We start from the raw sequence: 18,253 nt of genomic DNA on the forward strand, positions 1-18,253 counted from the left end.
CCCAGAATGTCATCACGGGACCTACAGGTAGCTCTTGCCACTGTTGATGTCAAAGTGCACGAGTCTACCATTAGAAAGAGGCTGCACAAATTTGATCTACTTGGGAGGTGTGCCAGGAGGAACCTTTGCTGTCCAGAAAGAACATCAGGGGCAAGACTAAAGTTTGCCAATGAACATCAAGGCAAAAACCAGCACTTCTGGAACAATGTGCTCTGGACAGATGAGTCAAAGGTAGAGCTATTTGGCCACAGTACCAGAAGACATGTTTGGCGAAAACCAAAGACAGCATTTTACCACAAGAACCTGATACCAAATGTAAAGCATGGTGGTGGAAATATTATGGTTTGGGGCAGCTTTGCTGCATCAGGGCCTGGGAAGCTCACCCTCATAGAATCCACGATGAATTCTTCATTGTACCAGAGGGTGCTTGAGGATAATGTGAGGCCATCTGTGGGAAAGTTGAAGCTCAACCGAAGGTGGACCTTGCAACATGACAATGACCCTAAACATACCAGTAAATCCACCAAGGAATAGCTGAAAAAAAGAAATGGAGGATTCTGGAATGGCCAAGTCAAAGCCCGGATCTAAATTCCATCGAGATGTTGTGGGGGGATTTGAAACGAGCTGTGCAGGCAAGAAATCCCTCAAACATCGCACAGCTGAAAGAATTCTGCATGGAGGAGTGGGCAAAAATTTGGCCCAGTCGATGTCAGAGTCGAGAGTCGAATCTCCCCCCATACCATTCCTCTCCAATTCTCCCTCCTCCCCCCTCCTCCTCAAAGCTGCCTCCTCCCCACTTCGTCTCCCTTCTATCTCATACCTCCACCCCCCCCCAACCTTCTACTTTCCTCTGCCCCCCCTCAAAGAACCCCTCACTGTGCCTCATCCCTTCACCATCAAACCTTTCATCCTCCTCATCCTTCCCTTTCTTGGAACTCTTCTGTAATCTCTGACACACTACCAACTGCTCTTCCTACCTCCCCCTCTCATCCTTCATCTTATCCTACTCCTCCCCTCCCCTGTCCTGTACCCGATGCTCCCCCTCTCTCTTCATTAACGGTATGGACCTCAAACATCCGGGGCCTTCGCTCAAACCTGACCGATCTCTCCATACAGGTTGCTTCTGACAATCCAGACTTGATCTGCTTAACAGAAACTTTCCTCCTTCAAGATGTCTCTGATTCCTTAATATCTCTTCCTGGTTACTCCCTCCTCTGGTATGATAGACCTGAGCCTCGTCCTGGTGGTGGGGTGGCTATCTTTATCAAAAACTCTCTTCCTCACTCTCCTTGCACTGCCCTCTCTCCTCCTCACCCCCAGGAGTACCTCTGGCTACGGCTTCCTCTCCGCTCCCACCTTTTGTTCATATGTGTTCTGTACCGTCCTCCAAACAGTGATGACTCCATTTACATTTCACTGTCTGACAACATGGACCAACTTCTATCCACTCATCCCAACTCTCTCTTCCTCATATGTGGTGACTTCAACTGTCATCATGCCAGCTGGTTGGGTGTGGGTTCCTCTCTCACCAGTCATGGCACTTCAGCAAAGGACTTCTGTGACTCACTGGGATTGACACAATCTGTCAATTTCCCGACCCGGATCGCAGCCAATGGAGTATCTTCTCTTCTAGACTTGGTTATGACAAACTTCCCTGCTAATGTCTGCTGCTCTTCTTCTGCTCCAATCGGTTCTTCTGATCATGTGCTTGTCAAAGTGGACATCTCTCTGGCCATTCTCAGAGAGCCTCCTCAGCGTCGATGAGTCTGGCATTTCACACAGGCCGACTGGGACGGTCTGCAAGCAGCCATCAATCATCTGGACTGGTATCCCATCTCTACTGCCTCTGACATCAATTCTTCCTGGGAATTCTTCCAAAGCAAACTGCTCTCTCTCATGCACAGATTTATCCCATCTCGTCTTCAGTTGTCTCACCCTTCCTCCCGTCCATGGTACAATGAATCTTGTGGTGAGGCAGTTGCCCTGAAACAACTTGCCTTTGCCTCTTGGAAGGCTAATCCAACTGAAGGCAATCTCAGTTCCTTCCACCAAGCTCGGAACAAGTGTTTGTCTACCCTCAGGAGTGCCAGGAAGCACTATCTCTCCACACTGAAAAATGAACTCTCAAACCTGTCTCCTTCCTCCAAATCCTGGTGGCGTCTGGTCAAATCCGTTTCTGGTGTTTGTTCCCCCTCCATCCCCTCCCTTACCTCAAATGGCCACACAGTTGACATCGCACGTGACAAAGCCGAATGCCTCAACTCTGTGTTTGCCTCAAAATCATTAGTCCCAAACCCATCTCTCTCTGTTCCCACCTTTCCCAGTCGAACCTAACTGCTCCTGGACTCTGTGACCTTCTCTCCTGACAAGGTGGAGGAGTTTTTGTCTAACCTTGACTCTGATTCTGCAACTGGACCAGATGGCATCAGCCCACGGGTCCTAAAATCCTGCTCTGCTGCTCTATCTCACCATCGCTCTGTTGTTTTCACCCTCTCTTTTGCTCAAGGTCATCGGCCAGCATCCTGGAAATCAGCAAACATTACCGCTTTACACAAAAAAGGTGCAAAAACAGATCCTTGCAACTACAGACCAATCAGCCTGCTCCCAATTATCAGCAAAGTCATGGAATCCATCATTGCCTCAGATATGAAATCTTTCCTCTTCTCCAATGGCTTGATCTCTGATCATCAATTTGGTTTCAGACCAGGTCACTCTACTCTGGACATGCTGCTTCTGCTGTCTCAACAATGGATGGAGGTCCTCAATGCCAAACAGGAAATCAGAGCCGTCTCCCTTGACATATCACGTGCCTTCGATACAGTCTGGCACCGAGCTCTGCTCACCAAACTCTCCTCCTATGGTATCCATGGAAATCTCCATGCATGGCTTGCGGACTTCCTCTCTGGTCGTAGTCAACGTGTGGCCCTGAATGGATTTCTCTCATCTCCCCTTCCTGTTCAGGCTGGAGTTCCCCAAGGCAGTGTTCTGGGCCCTGTGCTTTTTCTGGTCTTTATCAATGATCTCTCCGACTCTCTGGAAAATCCTCTCTATCTCTTTGGTGATGACTCCACTCTCTGCCGCTCCATTCCTCTTCCCTCAGATCGGCAGTCTGCAGCCTCCTCACTCTCTGAAGACTTGGACAAAATCACAGACTGGTCAAACAAGTGGAACATGTCTTTCAATCCTGACAAATCTCACACTCTTACTATGTCTCTCCGAAAAGATCGACTGGACAACCCTCCCATCTACTTTCTCAACAATCCTCTCCAAGAAGTTCTGTCGCTCAAGCTTTTGGGTCTCACTATCTGCCATGATCTTTCTTGGGAAAACCACATTTCCAAGCTGGCCTCTAAAGCCAGTCGCCGACTGGGCATCCTCCGTCGTGCGAAGTCCTTCCTCGGCACACCTTAGCTCCTCACCACATACAAGGCTTTCATCCACAGCTCAATGGAATACTATTCTCCCCTATGGGCCGGTGCTCCTGCCTCACACCTAGCTCGGCTTCACGCTGTTGAAACCAAAGCTTTCAGAATCATTGGAATCTCCTGCGATGAAGCTATCTCTGAGGGCCTTTCACTCACTCACCGCAGGCAGGTAGGTGGTCTTTCTGTCTTCTTCCGACTCCTCTCCGGCCTTGCACCCCCAGCTCTCTCTGTGCTCTGTCCCCCAAATATTCCTACAGGTCACACAAGATCTGCCAGCAACCCTCTGATTGTTAAACTGCCGAAATCTCGGCTGTCTGCTCACCTTCACTCTTTCATTCCTCTTTTCTCCCGCCTCTGGAACAAACTCCCTCACTCCCTTCAATCCCACCCCTCCCTCCAGGTCTTTAAAACAGCTGTTCACCACCATCTCTTATCTTCCCCCATCCAAAACCTTGATCTTTTCTACCCCCATTAATTCACCCCAGATCCACCTTGTTTGAAATTCCAACTTCTTTCCTGGAAGTCCTGGCAGTGTCCATATATTTTATACCTCTCCCACCCCCCCCCCCTTCCCATGCCCCCTCCCTTCCCATGCCCCCCCCCCCAAAGCCCTCTCCCACTCACATATCTCTCGATGTCTCCATGTCTCTCGGTCCCTGCTATCAAATGTTGTGTTTGTGTCCTTCCCCCTCTCTCCCCATCTTGTCTACCGCTCCCTATGTTATATGTTTTATGTGTCGGTTTGTCTTTCTGTGTGATTAATGTTCGCTCTTTCACGAGCCTCGATCTTGTATTAAAAAAAAGAAAAGAAAAAAAAAGAGACTGGTAGACAGTTATAAGAAACGCCTACTTGAGGTGTTTCTGCCAAAGGGGCAATACCACCTATTAGAGCCAAGGGTGTACTTACTTTTTCCACATGCAAAATTTGCCTTTATGTTTATTTAAATTATACAATGGACTACAAAATGTAAATGTTTCATGATATTTGTTATATTATATCACCTTTATCTATCAATATTGTTGAAATCAAGATCAAATAGCTTTATTTTGAAATATGTTGAAAAAGTCAAAACTTTACATGGGGTGTACTTACTTTATGCACGTGACTGTATATATATATATATATATATATATACTAGCAGAAGTACCCGGCATTGCCGGGCGGGGGAGGAGGAGGGGAGGGGGAAGAGGAGGGGACGGGAATGGGGGGGATGGGGGAGGGGGAGGGGGAAGAGGAGGGGAGGGGAACAGGGGGAGGGGGAGGGGTGGAGGGGTGAGGGGAAGGGGGGGAGGGGAGGGTGTGGGGGTGCCCGGGGGAAGAAGGGCCCCTCCCCCCTCCCCCTTCACCTCCCCCTTCCCCCTCCCCCCTCCCCCCGTTCCCCTCCCCTCCTCTTCCCCCTCCCCTCCTCTTCCCCCTCCCCTCCTCCTCCTTTATATATATATAATTATATATATATATGGGATTTCAATTTCATCAAGTCTCTATCCTGACGGGGGGAGCAGTGTTCCATGTTGTTGGACACCGTGGCCGATTTCCCTGGCGGCTGGTTGTCTGACTTTGAGAAACTGTTGACACAATATCCCATGCTTGGCGTTAGCAAAACATTCTTTCCGAATGAGGCTTATCCTGCCCTGTCAACTTTGTATAGTTTCTCTTTGGGGAGGCAGTCTGTGTCTTTGGGAATGGATGAACACAGAATGTTGTTTTGAGTTCCTTGGTCCTGGAGGGAAGTTTACTAAGCCGACTATGGGTTGTGGCTTGCTAAGATGTTGGGGCTGGCTGTGGAGGACCATGATGTCACTGTGATGTTACATTTGGTGTTACTAGCTTATGCGCCAAGCCATTAATTAAATTTCCCCGCCGCCACAATGACTTACGGACGAACAGACCGGAAGCGGCCGCGCACAACGCCGGCATGATGAGCAAACAACCAACAGGCAGGCCGAGAGCCATGCCCCGGAGAACTCGTGATTGACAGGGGGGAGGGGCGAGTTGGAAGAAGGTCGCTGATTGGAGAGTAGGGAAAATGAAGGACGTGCTGCACTGATTGGCCACCGACAATGACAAGCCACATGATGACGTGGCACCGGGAGCGTGGGACGCTCGACCGGTCAGTGCGGAGGACACGAAACACTACCGACGGGTGGTGCGCTCATTGGGGGAGAAGCGCAGGGACGTGAGGAAGGCGCGAAAGGCCACAAAGAAGCGACGCACTGATTGGCAGAGGGAGGGAGCGGACGTGGGATGACGAGCGATAAAACAACTCGCCCACCGACATATGGAGTTTCTCGTTTTTGGATTCATCCTGCCCAGACCTCTCTCCCCTTCTCTCCCATTTGGACCTCTTCCCTTCTTGCCTTTTCGTTCCCGTTTGGACTTTCGCTTGGTGGACGTTGCAAAGACGGTGGGGCGCCGACGATCATCCTCTCCTGGTGCCTGCGTGCGAGTGCTGGGCTGTGTAGCGTGGGACGGACTGTGAAGTGAGGCCGGTGTTCATGCCAACGCCTGAGCAGTTCGTGCCAGCCGGAGCTGTGGTCGGCCGACGAGCTCAGAAGCCAACGATTCCTGACGGACACTGCATCCAGACAAAGATAAGACGCACCACACCCGAACACGACGATTGCTTTATTTATCCTCCCCATCTGTGTGTAGTCGAAGTCAGTGTGGGAACGCTCCATTAAAGGGGTTTAGTTATTTACCGGCGCGTTTCTTTGTTCTCGGAGTCCGGCAATAAACCTGCGTATTTCTTTTTTACAGCAACTCCGTTGTTGGTTTGATTTATTGATTTTCAGGTTGAAGACGCCTGCGCGCATGAAGGTAAGTCGGCATCCTCCCCAAACCCTCCGTCTCACGTATGATCCGCCATTGATTTAGATCACGCCACAAAGTAAGCTCGATTAGCCATCCGTGGACGCTCTGTCTTAATAGAGTCGTCCACAGGACAATATATATATATATATATATATATATATATATATATATATATATATATATATATATATATATATATATATTGTGGATATGAGAATGGTTTTTTTTTTGTTGTTGTTGTAGTGTAAATTGTTGTAAAGATCACCCTTTGTAAATGTCATGACCCTTGTAAATACCTCCGTAGTGTAAAGGTCAAAGGGCGTCTCGGTAGTTATTCCATGAAACACCACATTGCAGGACCCGATAATACCCCTGTTCAGTAGTTTATTTCCTTATTATGTGTCTTAGAGTAAGGCTGTGTCTCCCATTAATTTAAATACTCCATTGCACCAAGTGAAATAAGAGTAGATCCCCTTTCATTTCATTTCAATGGCCAACTGCATTTTGGGCGGTTTTCTTCAACCACCATTGGCCACGAGGCAGGGTTGGGGAAGAAAGGCGGGTCCCCACCTCGTCAGAGAGGGGAGGAGTGAGCCAGCCCCACTCGACTAACCATGAACAAGGGGTTTGGCTTGAGAGGGCGGAGAGAGAACGTTTGGGGGAGGTTCGAAAAGGTTGAGGGGAGGGGCCTATATAACCCGCGGCGGGACGCCCCCACAGGAGACAAGAGCTGGGTCGTCAGCAGATGAGCTTTTATGAGATGCGCTTTTACTGAGACAGATGAGTCCAAGAGATGAGCTAAAAGGCTGAGCTGAGCGCGTAGAGAGGTCCATGACAAGAGCTGAGTTGTGTGGTTTTGGTCAGAGCTGAGTTGGTCGTCAGGGGTGGTCAGTGGTTGCGTTGAGTGGTTGCGTTGAGTTGTCGGTGGAGAAAGAGTGGTTGGACCAAGAAAGAGAGAGGAGAGAACCCGTCACGCCAAACCCCCCACCAGCGCGTCGGCTCCACCAAGCAGCTCCGACCCGTGATCCCGCGCACACGACAGGCTCGGTGGCATCAGCGGCCGTCGAGGTCCAGCCCGACGTCCCGTGCGGGATCAAGCTCCAGCCAGCTCCGTGCCGTCCTCCCCCTCCAGCCACACACCTCCTTCCAGCCAATTCCTATCATCATTCCCCATGTGAGTCGTCTTTGTTTGTTCTGTCCTGGGTAGATAATTAAGTCAGTATAAGCTAGTATTTTCCCTGTGTCTCTAAAAGCTTCTGTATATTATTTTCTTATCTTTCCTTCTCCTTGGTTATTTTGAGCCTGTAAATAGTAAATAAATTTAGTAGTATTTTCAACCCTTTTCTCGTCTTCTTATTCCTTTTCTTCACATCCGTCGTCTTTGTCTTTTCCCTGATTGAATAGCGGTGGCGCGATACGGCCAACGTTTGGGTAAATCGGGTGAATCGGGGAAGAACTGTTCGGCCGTGGTTATACCTCCGCTCGGTAAAAATAACATCCTAATCCGTGGACCGTAACAATTGGTAGTCAGGAGTTGGGATTCGAACCTGGGACTAAATTTATTTAGCCCAAATTTTGGACACCAATTGTGTTATTACAGTAACAAATTGGTGTCAGAAGTGTGGGATCGGACCCGAAGCGCGCTTAACGCGCTCAAAATTACAAGCTGCTGGAAATTGTTTTGTTTTTAAAGAAAAACCCGAATTTTGAAATCGCGCCATGGCTGGTCAAGGCGACGGGATGCCGGTGGGAAAGACAGACGGGGTAGAATCGACCCAGGACCTCGGGGAAATGTATGTGGATGAAAGAGGAGGAGAACATTGGCAATATGGTTGAGGGGGTATCAGGCGCACAAAATGGCGCTCTCGCGCACGAGGTTACGGGCGCGCAAAATGGCGCCTCGCACATGGCCACGGCGACCGCGCCCGCGACCGTAGCAGCACCGCTGGTGGATTCGAACCTTTTTTTCCTGCAAATGGGGGCCCTTATGGACAAAATGATAAACGGAATGAGGGCCGATAGGGAGGAAAGGGAGCAGAGGGACAGAGACCGCAAGTTTGGTGAAAGGGTCCCAGGGGTGCACGACGAGGTAATGCGGGTCGAGAAGCACTGGTTGAGCGAAGCGGAGGAAAGCACGGGTACAATGACGGGGGTAGAAATCGCGACACGGGGTTTGGAAAAGCCGGCGACCGATGAGGCAGAGGGAATTTTATTAAAGCCAACGGTCGTCGACGTGAGTAAAGAAAAAGTGGAAGTGGGCATTGAAATTGAAGAGACCGGGGACTTAGAAAACCACTCGCGGCGGGAGGAGGTGATGGAATATGTATAAAGTCCCTGCTCAAATCATGAGGATGTGCTCACTAACCAAATAAAGAGTTTGCAGGTGCACGTGGAGAAGGGAATCCCCCAGGTGAGTCGTGCTGTGTATTGTGCGGGTAGATTTTGCAGGAGGATGTTTAACGACAAGATAATTGTCGCGCGATTGGGATCAAGGAAGCACCCGGGCGTTGGTGAAGGGTCCCGTGTGAGTAAAAATGGCACGCGTGTGAGGAAAAAGTGTGCGTTGGCGAGTGGGTGTGTTATAAAGTGTGGGAGTGAAACCAAGTGCGAGCGAGAATGCACGTCGGGGTGTACGGAGTGTGACGCGAGGAGTGAGTTGGTGGTGGAGCGGGTGCGAGAATGCACGCTTGGAATGGTTGAGGGTGTGCAAGGAAGCACACCTGAGTTGGTGGTAGCGCGGGTGTGGGAGAGCCCATGTGAGCGCGTTAGTGGGTGGATGCCAGAGTGCACGCCCATGGTGAGTGTTACGGAGGACGTAACGGAGGAGAGGTGTGGACCGAGGTGTGCGAACGGCGAGTGTGCGCGAGAGGTGTGGTGTGTAACAGGGAGAGCGTTGGTGGAATGTACGGACGGCGTTGACGCACCGACCTCGGTGAGGGTGAAAGGGGTAGCGTATGCGTGTGAGTATGCAAGTATGCAAGTGAAGCATCGACGGTAACCGGGTTAGCGTTTAGGGCAACGGATAGCCGATGCGAGCACTCGGGGCGCGGTGTGCTTTGTTGGATGCGAGGCCCGGCGCGGATCGAAGCTGCGTCGTTTCTCTTCGAAGCGTCGTTGCCGATTCGGGCTTGGCCCCGCCCCGCACGGTCGAGTCCGGGCCTTGGCGGGCGAGGCGACCGGTACGGTTCAAGGGCGAGTGGGAGGAAGCGGAACGGTGCCCCGTCGTGGGGACGGGGTTCCGACCGGGGGAGATTGAGCCATCGGGCCCGGGACCGCAAGGTGCCGCGCCGAGATGGTGTGTGGAATCTCGGGCCGACCAAAACCACCTCCCTTGAACCGAAAGCCGGACGGATTCAACCTGCAGGCGACCAAACCACCCGCGTTCATTGCTCGGCTTTGCGAAGCCGAGTTTAATGAAGTCATGACGCACCGAGGCTAGGATATAGCGGACTGTGATGATGGTGATGATACTGATAGTGTTTTGATCCGAAATTTAGAAAAGTGAATAGAATTGGCAGTAATTGGAAAATTTTTGATTTGTGGAAATTGGACGAGCAAAATTTATAGTAAGAGATGCCCCATGTGATGGGATGGCCAATCCACCATCCCTCACAGGGGGGGCAAAGGAGCACTAGTTTTATGGGGTGTATGGCAGTGAAAACTAGCCCGGGTGGGTTAGGATATATCGTGTGTAGGGATCTAGCGAAGATGACATTAGGTAACGTTAAGATTAGTTAGTGGCAAGGATACCTGTAGTGGGGACGCAGGTAGATTAGTGTGGATGATAATGACGTGGTATGTGCTTAGTTTAAAGGGAAGACGGGGAGCACTAAGTTAGCAGGGCAACAGGTAGTTCAGATGATGCCGTGTGAGTGTTGGAGGTGTATTTAGAAGTGTATTGTGAAAAGTGTATGGTGACCAGGTGTGATTGCACAGGTGTGCAACTGAACAGGTGTATGGAGCAGTGTTTGAGTGATGGTGATGGTGATGTGTGTTGTGTTGACCAACTGGTCCAGGAAGAGGAGGAGGGTGCAGGTGGCACCAGGTGTGAGTGCACAGGTGTGCACCAACAGTTGTGTGAAATACATGGAGTGTGGAATATATGGAGTATTGGAATGGATGGTCGTGGAGTGAGTATGGTGGAAACTAAGGAGTGGAGTGGATGGTGCGAAGGTGTGAATGGGGGAAGAGTGGACCCCCATCACGAATACCTGGGGCGGGTAGTGTAAGTGTTAGGTAGAGGGTACAGGTAAATTGTGGTTGGATATTGGCATCTGTGGTGCGGGTGAAAGAATGATGTTTGGATGGGTGCATTAGTGTTGTGGAAATGGCTGGGCGTGTAGCCTGTTAGTGTGTGTAGTTGGTTTGGGCACTCCACCACTGTGAGGATGTCGGCCAGGTGAGGCCGCAGGTGGGCTCTGGGAGCCGGTAGTTGTGGATGGGGCCCGAGGATCCGGAGGACGGACCCGGGTAGCCCAGTGCCAGAGGGCACCAAGGGGTGACAGAGCCAGGAGGGGCCTTCCCCAGTTAGATAGGTTAGGTAAGGAGCAGGTAAGCTCGGGTGGCAACTACAGTGGTGGAGGTGTGCAGGTGGGTAGACCTGCTGGGAGAGCTACACGTCACAGCCCAGAAATTGTGCAAGGGCACCGGGAGATGAATCGGGGGAGTGAGACCCCAAATTGAGAAGCACCACAGTTTGGTCAATGGGAATTGGCTTTTAGAACCCATAGTGTAAGTTGACCAATGGATTGGCAGGGAAAGACCCCGGGTAGTGTAAAGTGTGTTAAAGTCATTTAGAAGATAGTTCGGATTGAAGTCTCCTCGCACCATCTGCATCCACTCACCTGAGATGACGTACCTCCACACCATACCATGTTTTGATTATTTTTTATGTGCAAATATTTTGGATTGTGAGACGCATCATGACGTGGGTGTGACATTGTGCTTTATGTTCCATCTCTCCCTCCTTGTGAGGGTTGATGATGAATTTGAGTGATGGCAAGTTTAGGCTAGAGGGATTGTGGAGACGAATTTGGTATGGGAAATATGGGGAGACGTGACAGTAGCGACGAATTTGTAATGTGTAGATTTTGTACATATGGGGTAAGGGCAAGGGTAGTGTAGGTGACAGGGGGGTGACGTACGGTAGGGACGAGCTTTCTTACTTCGCCCTCCGTACGCATTTCGCCTTGCATTGCCTTATTGATGTGTACCCTTGTGACCTTACCCCTCGCTCATTTGTCTTCCCCCTTTTGTCTCCCACATGACCTGTGCGCCATTGGGCGCCGAGGGGAGCGTGCGTGAGTCCGCCATTGTGCGCCCGGAACTCCCAGAACCAGCTGTCTGCATCGATGCACCACATGATGGACCACATATCTGTGGCCGAGCACCACTTATGGACCCCATGGGTTGGGGCATGGCCCCTCTGCTGGAACCGGCCATGAAGGCCCGAAATCTTGCTGGCGGACCTTGGCCACAGGGCACCGATGCCCCACAGGTGAACCACACGTAGTCGGCCCTGTGGGCCATAAATAAAATAAATAAAAATGGACACGTTGGGTGCATTTCGTTTTAATACAAATAGGCCGCCAGCAAAGTAAAATGACAACAACTGGAAGAAATAATAATAGCCAGCAGAGGGAGCCGAAGAGCAAGAGATCACCTGCAGGGTTAGGGGTTGTTGATTTTATTTTTATTCATGAACATTGATGAACAGTGATGACTGCACCGATTGGTGCTTGGGGGTGTATTGGTGCGTTTTTGGGTGTTTTCATGGTGCGTCGATGCAGAGCAGACTGTCTCCCCCCCCCCCCCCCCCCCCCCAGAAAGAACAATTACAGGTCCTGGGTTACGTTTTGTAAATAAAAGTAGCGTCAATTGTAAATAATGCTCCCCACCGTCAGTGTGTAGTTTGAAGACCATTCCGCAATTCGGTTAACTGTGGGCGTAAGTCTGTTAGGCAGGGTGCAATGGAGCAGCGGGACACATTTATTTATGTTTTAAAACTGTCGCACTCAGGGTCAGGTTAAAAGTAGAGGGAACTACACCTAAGTGTCGCACTAAATTTAAGTTGTAGGCCGGGAACGTGTCTAAGAGGAGGAGGGTGCAGTGTTGTGGATATGAGAATGGTTTTTTTTTTTTTGTTGTTGTAGTGTAAATTGTTGTAAAGATCACCCTTTGTAAATGTCATGACCCTTGTAAATACCTCCGTAGTGTAAAGGTCAAAGGGCGTCTCGGTAGTTATTCCATGAAACACCACATTGCAGGACCCGATAATACCCCTGTTCAGTAGTTTATTTCCTTATTATGTGTCTTAGGGTAAGGCTGTGTCTCCCATTAATTTAAATACTCCATTGCACCAAGTGAAATAAGAGTAGATCCCCTTTCATTTCATTTCAATGGCCAACTGCATTTTGGGCGGTTTTCTTCAACCACCATTGGCCACGAGGCAGGGTTGGGGAAGAAAGGCGGGTCCCCACCTCGTCAGAGAGGGGAGGAGTGAGCCAGCCCCACTTGACCAACCATGAACAAGGGGTTTGGCTTGAGAGGGCGGAGAGAGAACGTTTGGGGGAGGTTCGAAAAGGTTGAGGGGAGGGGCCTATATAACCCGCGGCGGGACGCCCCCACAGGAGACAAGAGCTGGGTCGTCAGCAGATGAGCTTTTACGAGATGCGCTTTTACTGAGACAAGAGATGAGTCCAAGAGATGAGCTAAAAGGCTGAGCTGAGCGCGTAGAGAGGTCCATGACAAGAGCTGAGTTGTGTGGTTTTGGTCAGAGCTGAGTTGGTCGTCAGGGGTGGTCAGTGGTTGCGTTGAGTGGTTGCGTTGAGTTGTCGGTGGAGAAAGAGTGGTTGGACCAAGAAAGAGAGAGGAGAGAACCCATCACGCCAGACCCCCCACCAGCGCGTCGGCTCCACCAAGCAGCTCCGACCCGTGATCCCGCGCACACGACAGGCTCGGTGGCATCAGCGGCCGTCGAGGTCCAGCCCGACGTCCCGTGTGGGATCAAGCTCCAGCCAGCTCCGTGCCGTCCTCCCCATCCAGCCACACACCTCCTTCCAGCCAATTCCTATCATCATTCCCCGTGTGAGTCGTCTTTGTTTGTTCTGTCCTGGGTCGATAATTAAGTCAGTATAAGCTAGTATTTTCCCTGTGTCTCTAAAAGCTTCTGTATATTATTTTCTTATCTTTCCTTCTCCTTGGTTATTTTGAGCCTGTAAATAGTAAATAAATTTAGTAGTATTTTCAACCCTTTTCTCGTCTACTTATTCCTTTTCTTCACATCCGTCGTCTTTGTCTTTTCCCTGATTGAATAGCGGTGGCGCGATACGGCCAACGTTTGGGTAAATCGGGTGAATCCGGGAAGAACTGTTCGGCCGCGGTTATACCTCCGCTCGGTAAAAATAACATCCTAATCCGCGGACCGTAACAATATATATATATTGCATTGTCCTCCTGCCCCCAAGCCCTCTCCCTCCCACACTTCTCCCTGCTCTCAAATGTTGTGGTTGTGTGCTTCCCCTTCTCTCCCCATCTTGTCTTCCGCTCCCTCTTTTTGTATATTTTGTTTGGTTGATTTGTTTGTGAAATAAATGTTAGCTCTTTCACGAGCCTCGATTCAGTATACAAAAAAAGAAGAAGAAAAAAAATGTACAAAAGAGCGCGCATAGCTGTAAGGACGAAGGACGGGAACAGTGGTGAGTTTGAGGTGAAGGTGGGAGTGCATCAGGGGTCGGTAATAAGTCCACTACTATTTGTAGCTGTGATGGAGGTGCTGGCTCAGAATGTAAAGGAGGGTTTGCCGTGGGAGTTGTTGTATGCAGATGATCTGGTGTTGATTGCAGAAAGTATGGATGGACTGAAGGAGAAGATGAACAAGTGGAAGGAGTGTATGGAGACAAAAGGTCTGAAGGTGAATATCGGAAAAACGAAGGTGATGGCAAGTGGTAAAGCATGTGGTGAGGTGGAAAAAACTGGGACGTGGCCGTGTGCTGTGTGCAGGAAGGGTGTTGGAGTGAATTCCATTCAATGAACAATGTGCGCTGAGTGGGTTCATCAAAAATGTAGTGGTTTGAGAGGGTCATTAACCAGTGTGGCAGCTACATTCAAGTGTAAGGTGTGCACAGAGGGAGCTGCAGATGGAGGAAATGTTGAGTTGGATCTTGGAGACGGCGTGAAGCTGGAAGGTGTGAAAACATTTTGTTACCTTGGAGACATGCTGAATGGAGAATGTGGATCAGACTCGGCAACGGTTGCTCGAGTGAGATGTGCATGGAAGAAGTTTCGGGAACTGAGTGGCGTGCTGACGAGGAGGGGAGTGTCATTGAAGCTGAAGGGAAAGGTGCATGCTGCATGTGTGAGAAGTGTTATGATTTATGGGAGTGAGACATGGGTAATGAACGTAGAGCAGCAACAAAGGCTGGAAAGGGTGGAAATGCGAATGGTTCGGTGGATGTGTGGAGTATCGTTGAGAGAGAGGAAGACAAATGATGAATTGCGAAAGATGATGGGAATAGAGCCTGTGATGGATGCTGTGAAGAGAAACAGGTTGAGATGGTTTGGTCATGTGTTGAGGAAGGATGAAAGTGACTGGTTGAAAAGAGTGATGGGAATGAATATGGAAGGAAGTAGAGGACGGGGAAGGCCGAGAAAGACTTGGCTGAAGGTGGTCGAAGAAGAAAAGCGGGCAAGGGGGTTAACAAGGGGAGATGCCGAAAATAGGGCAAAATGGAGAACATTGTCATGGGGACCGCAAGGCTAACCCCCGCTCTTGCAGGGAAAATGGCCTTAAAATGCCTGTAAAATGCCTACATCACTCGTCTTCCGACTTCCTGATATATCATCAATTCAATTTGAAGTTTGATATCAGATTTAAAATTGGTAACTATTTATGCGATTTTATCAAATTCATGAAAATGACAAAAAACATAATCATCTTCTCATAGCCACTTCGAAATAAATTTCCAGATAAGGTCCCCCCCCTACTTTTAAATAGTGATGAGCGCCACTGCAAGCATCTCTTACTTATATTCGGAGAGGACGATAAAGGTGTGAACAGACCGTAGGTGAAACACAATGCACTGCAGATCACAAGCAGGATAATGACCCTCATCGACATGAGATTTCCAGCTCTAGAAGTCTCATCAGGAACTCTCAAACCGGTTTGTCCAGGTGTCATATTCTTTCATAAAAATGTTTCACTGGAATCTATAAACATAAGGTGGAGAATAAAAAGATGCTTTAAATACATTGGTATTGGTTTACGGATAAATGGCTTCAAAACTACACAGGCATTGGAAAAAGATGATTTAAGTTGTAATAGTCATAATAAAATCATCATCAAAACTAGATGGTATTCATAGAATACTTACCCTGCACAGTCAACTTGGTGTGAACTAACTCTTCCGTTTTTGAACGTTTCTTTTTTTTGATCCAATATGGCTGCCAGACCACGTGATTGATGACATCATAAATTTATATTCTCTAAATAATTGTTGCATAGATCATGCTCAAGCAATTTCAAATTGATCAGACTAAGCGTTGTCCCTGTCGAATAATGACGTCATAAATATGGCACCAATGACGTCATCGTTAACAACATCTATTCCACATATGGAGTAATTTACAATGAGCCATGTTTCAATTTTTTCCATAGAGTGGTTTCAGAGATTTAGAGGTGCGACATTTTCCCAAGATGGCGCCTGTACCACGTGACCTATGACGTCATAATATTCATTAAAATATTCTACAGGAGGAGGCCCTACTATGGTGAAAATCTCTTGTCAATCATACGTACGTAAAGGAATGCTTAACCTCGCTTTTCGCTTCGCGAGCGCAGGGTAATAATAACTAGAACGGCACTCAGTAGAGCGCGTACCTCCACCAGGCTGAACAGTTTATGTTTTGTATCCCACTGATAGGCCGGATCTGGATTCGGACCTGAACCAAAATCTAATCGGCTTGGTCTTGTCATCTAACCAACTCGTCCACCAAGTTTTTTCATAACTCGTCCACAACTTTTTTAATTATCATGTTATATATCGTTTTTCGTCCGATCTCTCAATCGTGAAGGATCACTTAAAAATTAAATAATTCTTGTAACTGGATCCATATTCAGATCTTCATCAAAGTCGAATCGATTCGTTGTTGTCACACACACAACCTGTGCACCACGTTTTGTCCAAATCTGTCCATAACTTTCTGAGATATTCTGCCATGTATCGGTTTTAGCTCTTTCACTCAATGGTGAAGATTCCCTTGAAAATTAAATAATTCTTGTTTCTGAATCCATATTCAGATCTTCACCAAAATCGAATCTGGTAGTCCGTGTCAGACACCCAACATGTCCACCAGGTTTCGTCCAAATCCGTCCACAACTTTTTGAGATATCCTGCTATGTATCGATTTAGGCCCTTTCACCCAATGGTGAAGAATCATTTAAAAAATTATACTAGCCGGATCCGAATCCGGATCTTCACCAAAATCTAATCATTTCATCCTTGCACCATACTCTATATCTCTGCCAAATTTCGTCCGAATCACTCGACAACTTTTTGAGATATCCTGCTATGTATCGATTTAGGCCCTTTCACCCAATGGTGAAGAATCATTTAAAAAATTATACTAGCCGGATCCGAATCCGGATCTTCACCAAAATCTAATTTTTCTGTCCTTGCAACATACTCTATATCTCTGCCAAATTTCGTCCGAATCACTCGACAACTTTTTGAGATATCTTGTCCACAGACAGACAAACAAACAGACAGACAAGCAGACAGACAGATAGGGGTGAAAACATAACCTCCATCCACCTTAAGTGGCGGAGGTAATAATACGAGTTATCTCGCCGTCACAATGAACTTCGACGCAAGAGGAGGGCATCCTGATTCTAATGTACCATAATCAAGGGTTAGTCTTTTTGAGCAACGTAATTTGAGCGTGTTTGAGCGTAATTTTCAGCGTAATTTGAGCGTAATTTTCAGGTCACATTGGGAGAGTTGATAATAATAATAATAATAATAATGCATTTATTTTATATAGCGCTTTTCAGGAAGCCCAAAGACGCTTTGACAGAGTGCAAAACATAATGCAGAGCAAAACATAAAAACAATTGCAAAAAAAGAAGAATCAATAGGGAAATATTCAAAGCACAAAGGAGGGAGAAGGAGAGGAGATAGTCAGGGGTTAGATGCTGTGGGTTAAATGTTGAATGCAGTGTTGAACAGGTGGGTCTTGAGTGATGTTTTGAATGTGGTGAGTGAGGAGGAGTCTCTGATGGTGTGAGGTAGCGAGTTCCAGAGGGTGGGAGCAGCGATGGAGAAGGCCCTGTCCCCCCAGGATCTAAATTTGGTCCGGATGGGGGGGGGGGGTCAGGAGGTTGGTACCAGCAGAGCGGAGGTTGCGGGTGGGAGTGTGTCTGGAGAGGAGGTCAGCCAGGTAGGATGGGGCCAGGTTATGGAGGGCTTTGTAGGTCAAGAGGAGGATTTTGTACTGGATTCTCTGGGAGATGGGGAGCCAGTGGAGCTTGTAAAGGACGGGGGTGATGTGGTCACGGGTCCGGGAATGGGTGAGTAGACGGGCAGCGGAGTTCTGAATGTATTGGAGTTTATTGGTGATTGTTGAGGGTGAACCATAAAGGAGGCTATTGCAGTAGTCCCAAATTCCCCATTCCAAATCCCAAATTCCAAATTCCCAAGATTCCCAAAGGATCACCCAAACGAGGTTGTAGCTGGAGGAACAATGTGTGGGAGGCAAGAGGTGGGAAAATGCTTCTTATAGTCAAAAAATGGTGTTTATTTACAATGAAATATGGGGATAAGGGTAGACGGGACAATAAATAACGGCACAGATCTGTGGGTTGACAGACAGATTAGGGATGAGACACACGCGAATTTATATGCAGAAGAAAAATAAAGCCGAACCCAACTGTGGTGCCAATTACGGGACAATTACGGAACGGGACAATAAATAACGGCACAGATCTGTGGGTTGACAGACAGATTAGGGATGAGACACA

At 48.6% G+C, this 18,253-nt stretch overlaps 1 protein-coding gene across 3 annotated transcripts in view; it reads right to left on the reverse strand.

Moving 5' to 3' along the window:
* The window catches only part of LOC137418869 (galactoside alpha-(1,2)-fucosyltransferase 2-like), an 89,745-nt gene that overhangs the window by 62,742 nt on the left and 8,750 nt on the right, over positions 1–18,253 (reverse strand). For 2 of the 3 annotated variants that reach the window (XM_078779384.1, XM_078779385.1), the window contains exon 2: positions 15,262–15,444. In XM_078779384.1, coding sequence (XP_078635510.1) covers positions 15,262–15,415 — 154 coding nt within the window. In that variant the 5' untranslated portion in view covers positions 15,416–15,444. The remainder of the gene's footprint in view (positions 1–15,261; positions 15,445–18,253) is intronic. The other variant, XM_078779386.1, reaches the window with a different exon arrangement.

Source organism: Myxine glutinosa, chromosome 5, assembly GCF_964187855.1.
Source record: "Myxine glutinosa chromosome 5, kmMyxGlut1.1, whole genome shotgun sequence".
NCBI lineage: Eukaryota > Metazoa > Chordata > Myxini > Myxiniformes > Myxinidae > Myxine > Myxine glutinosa.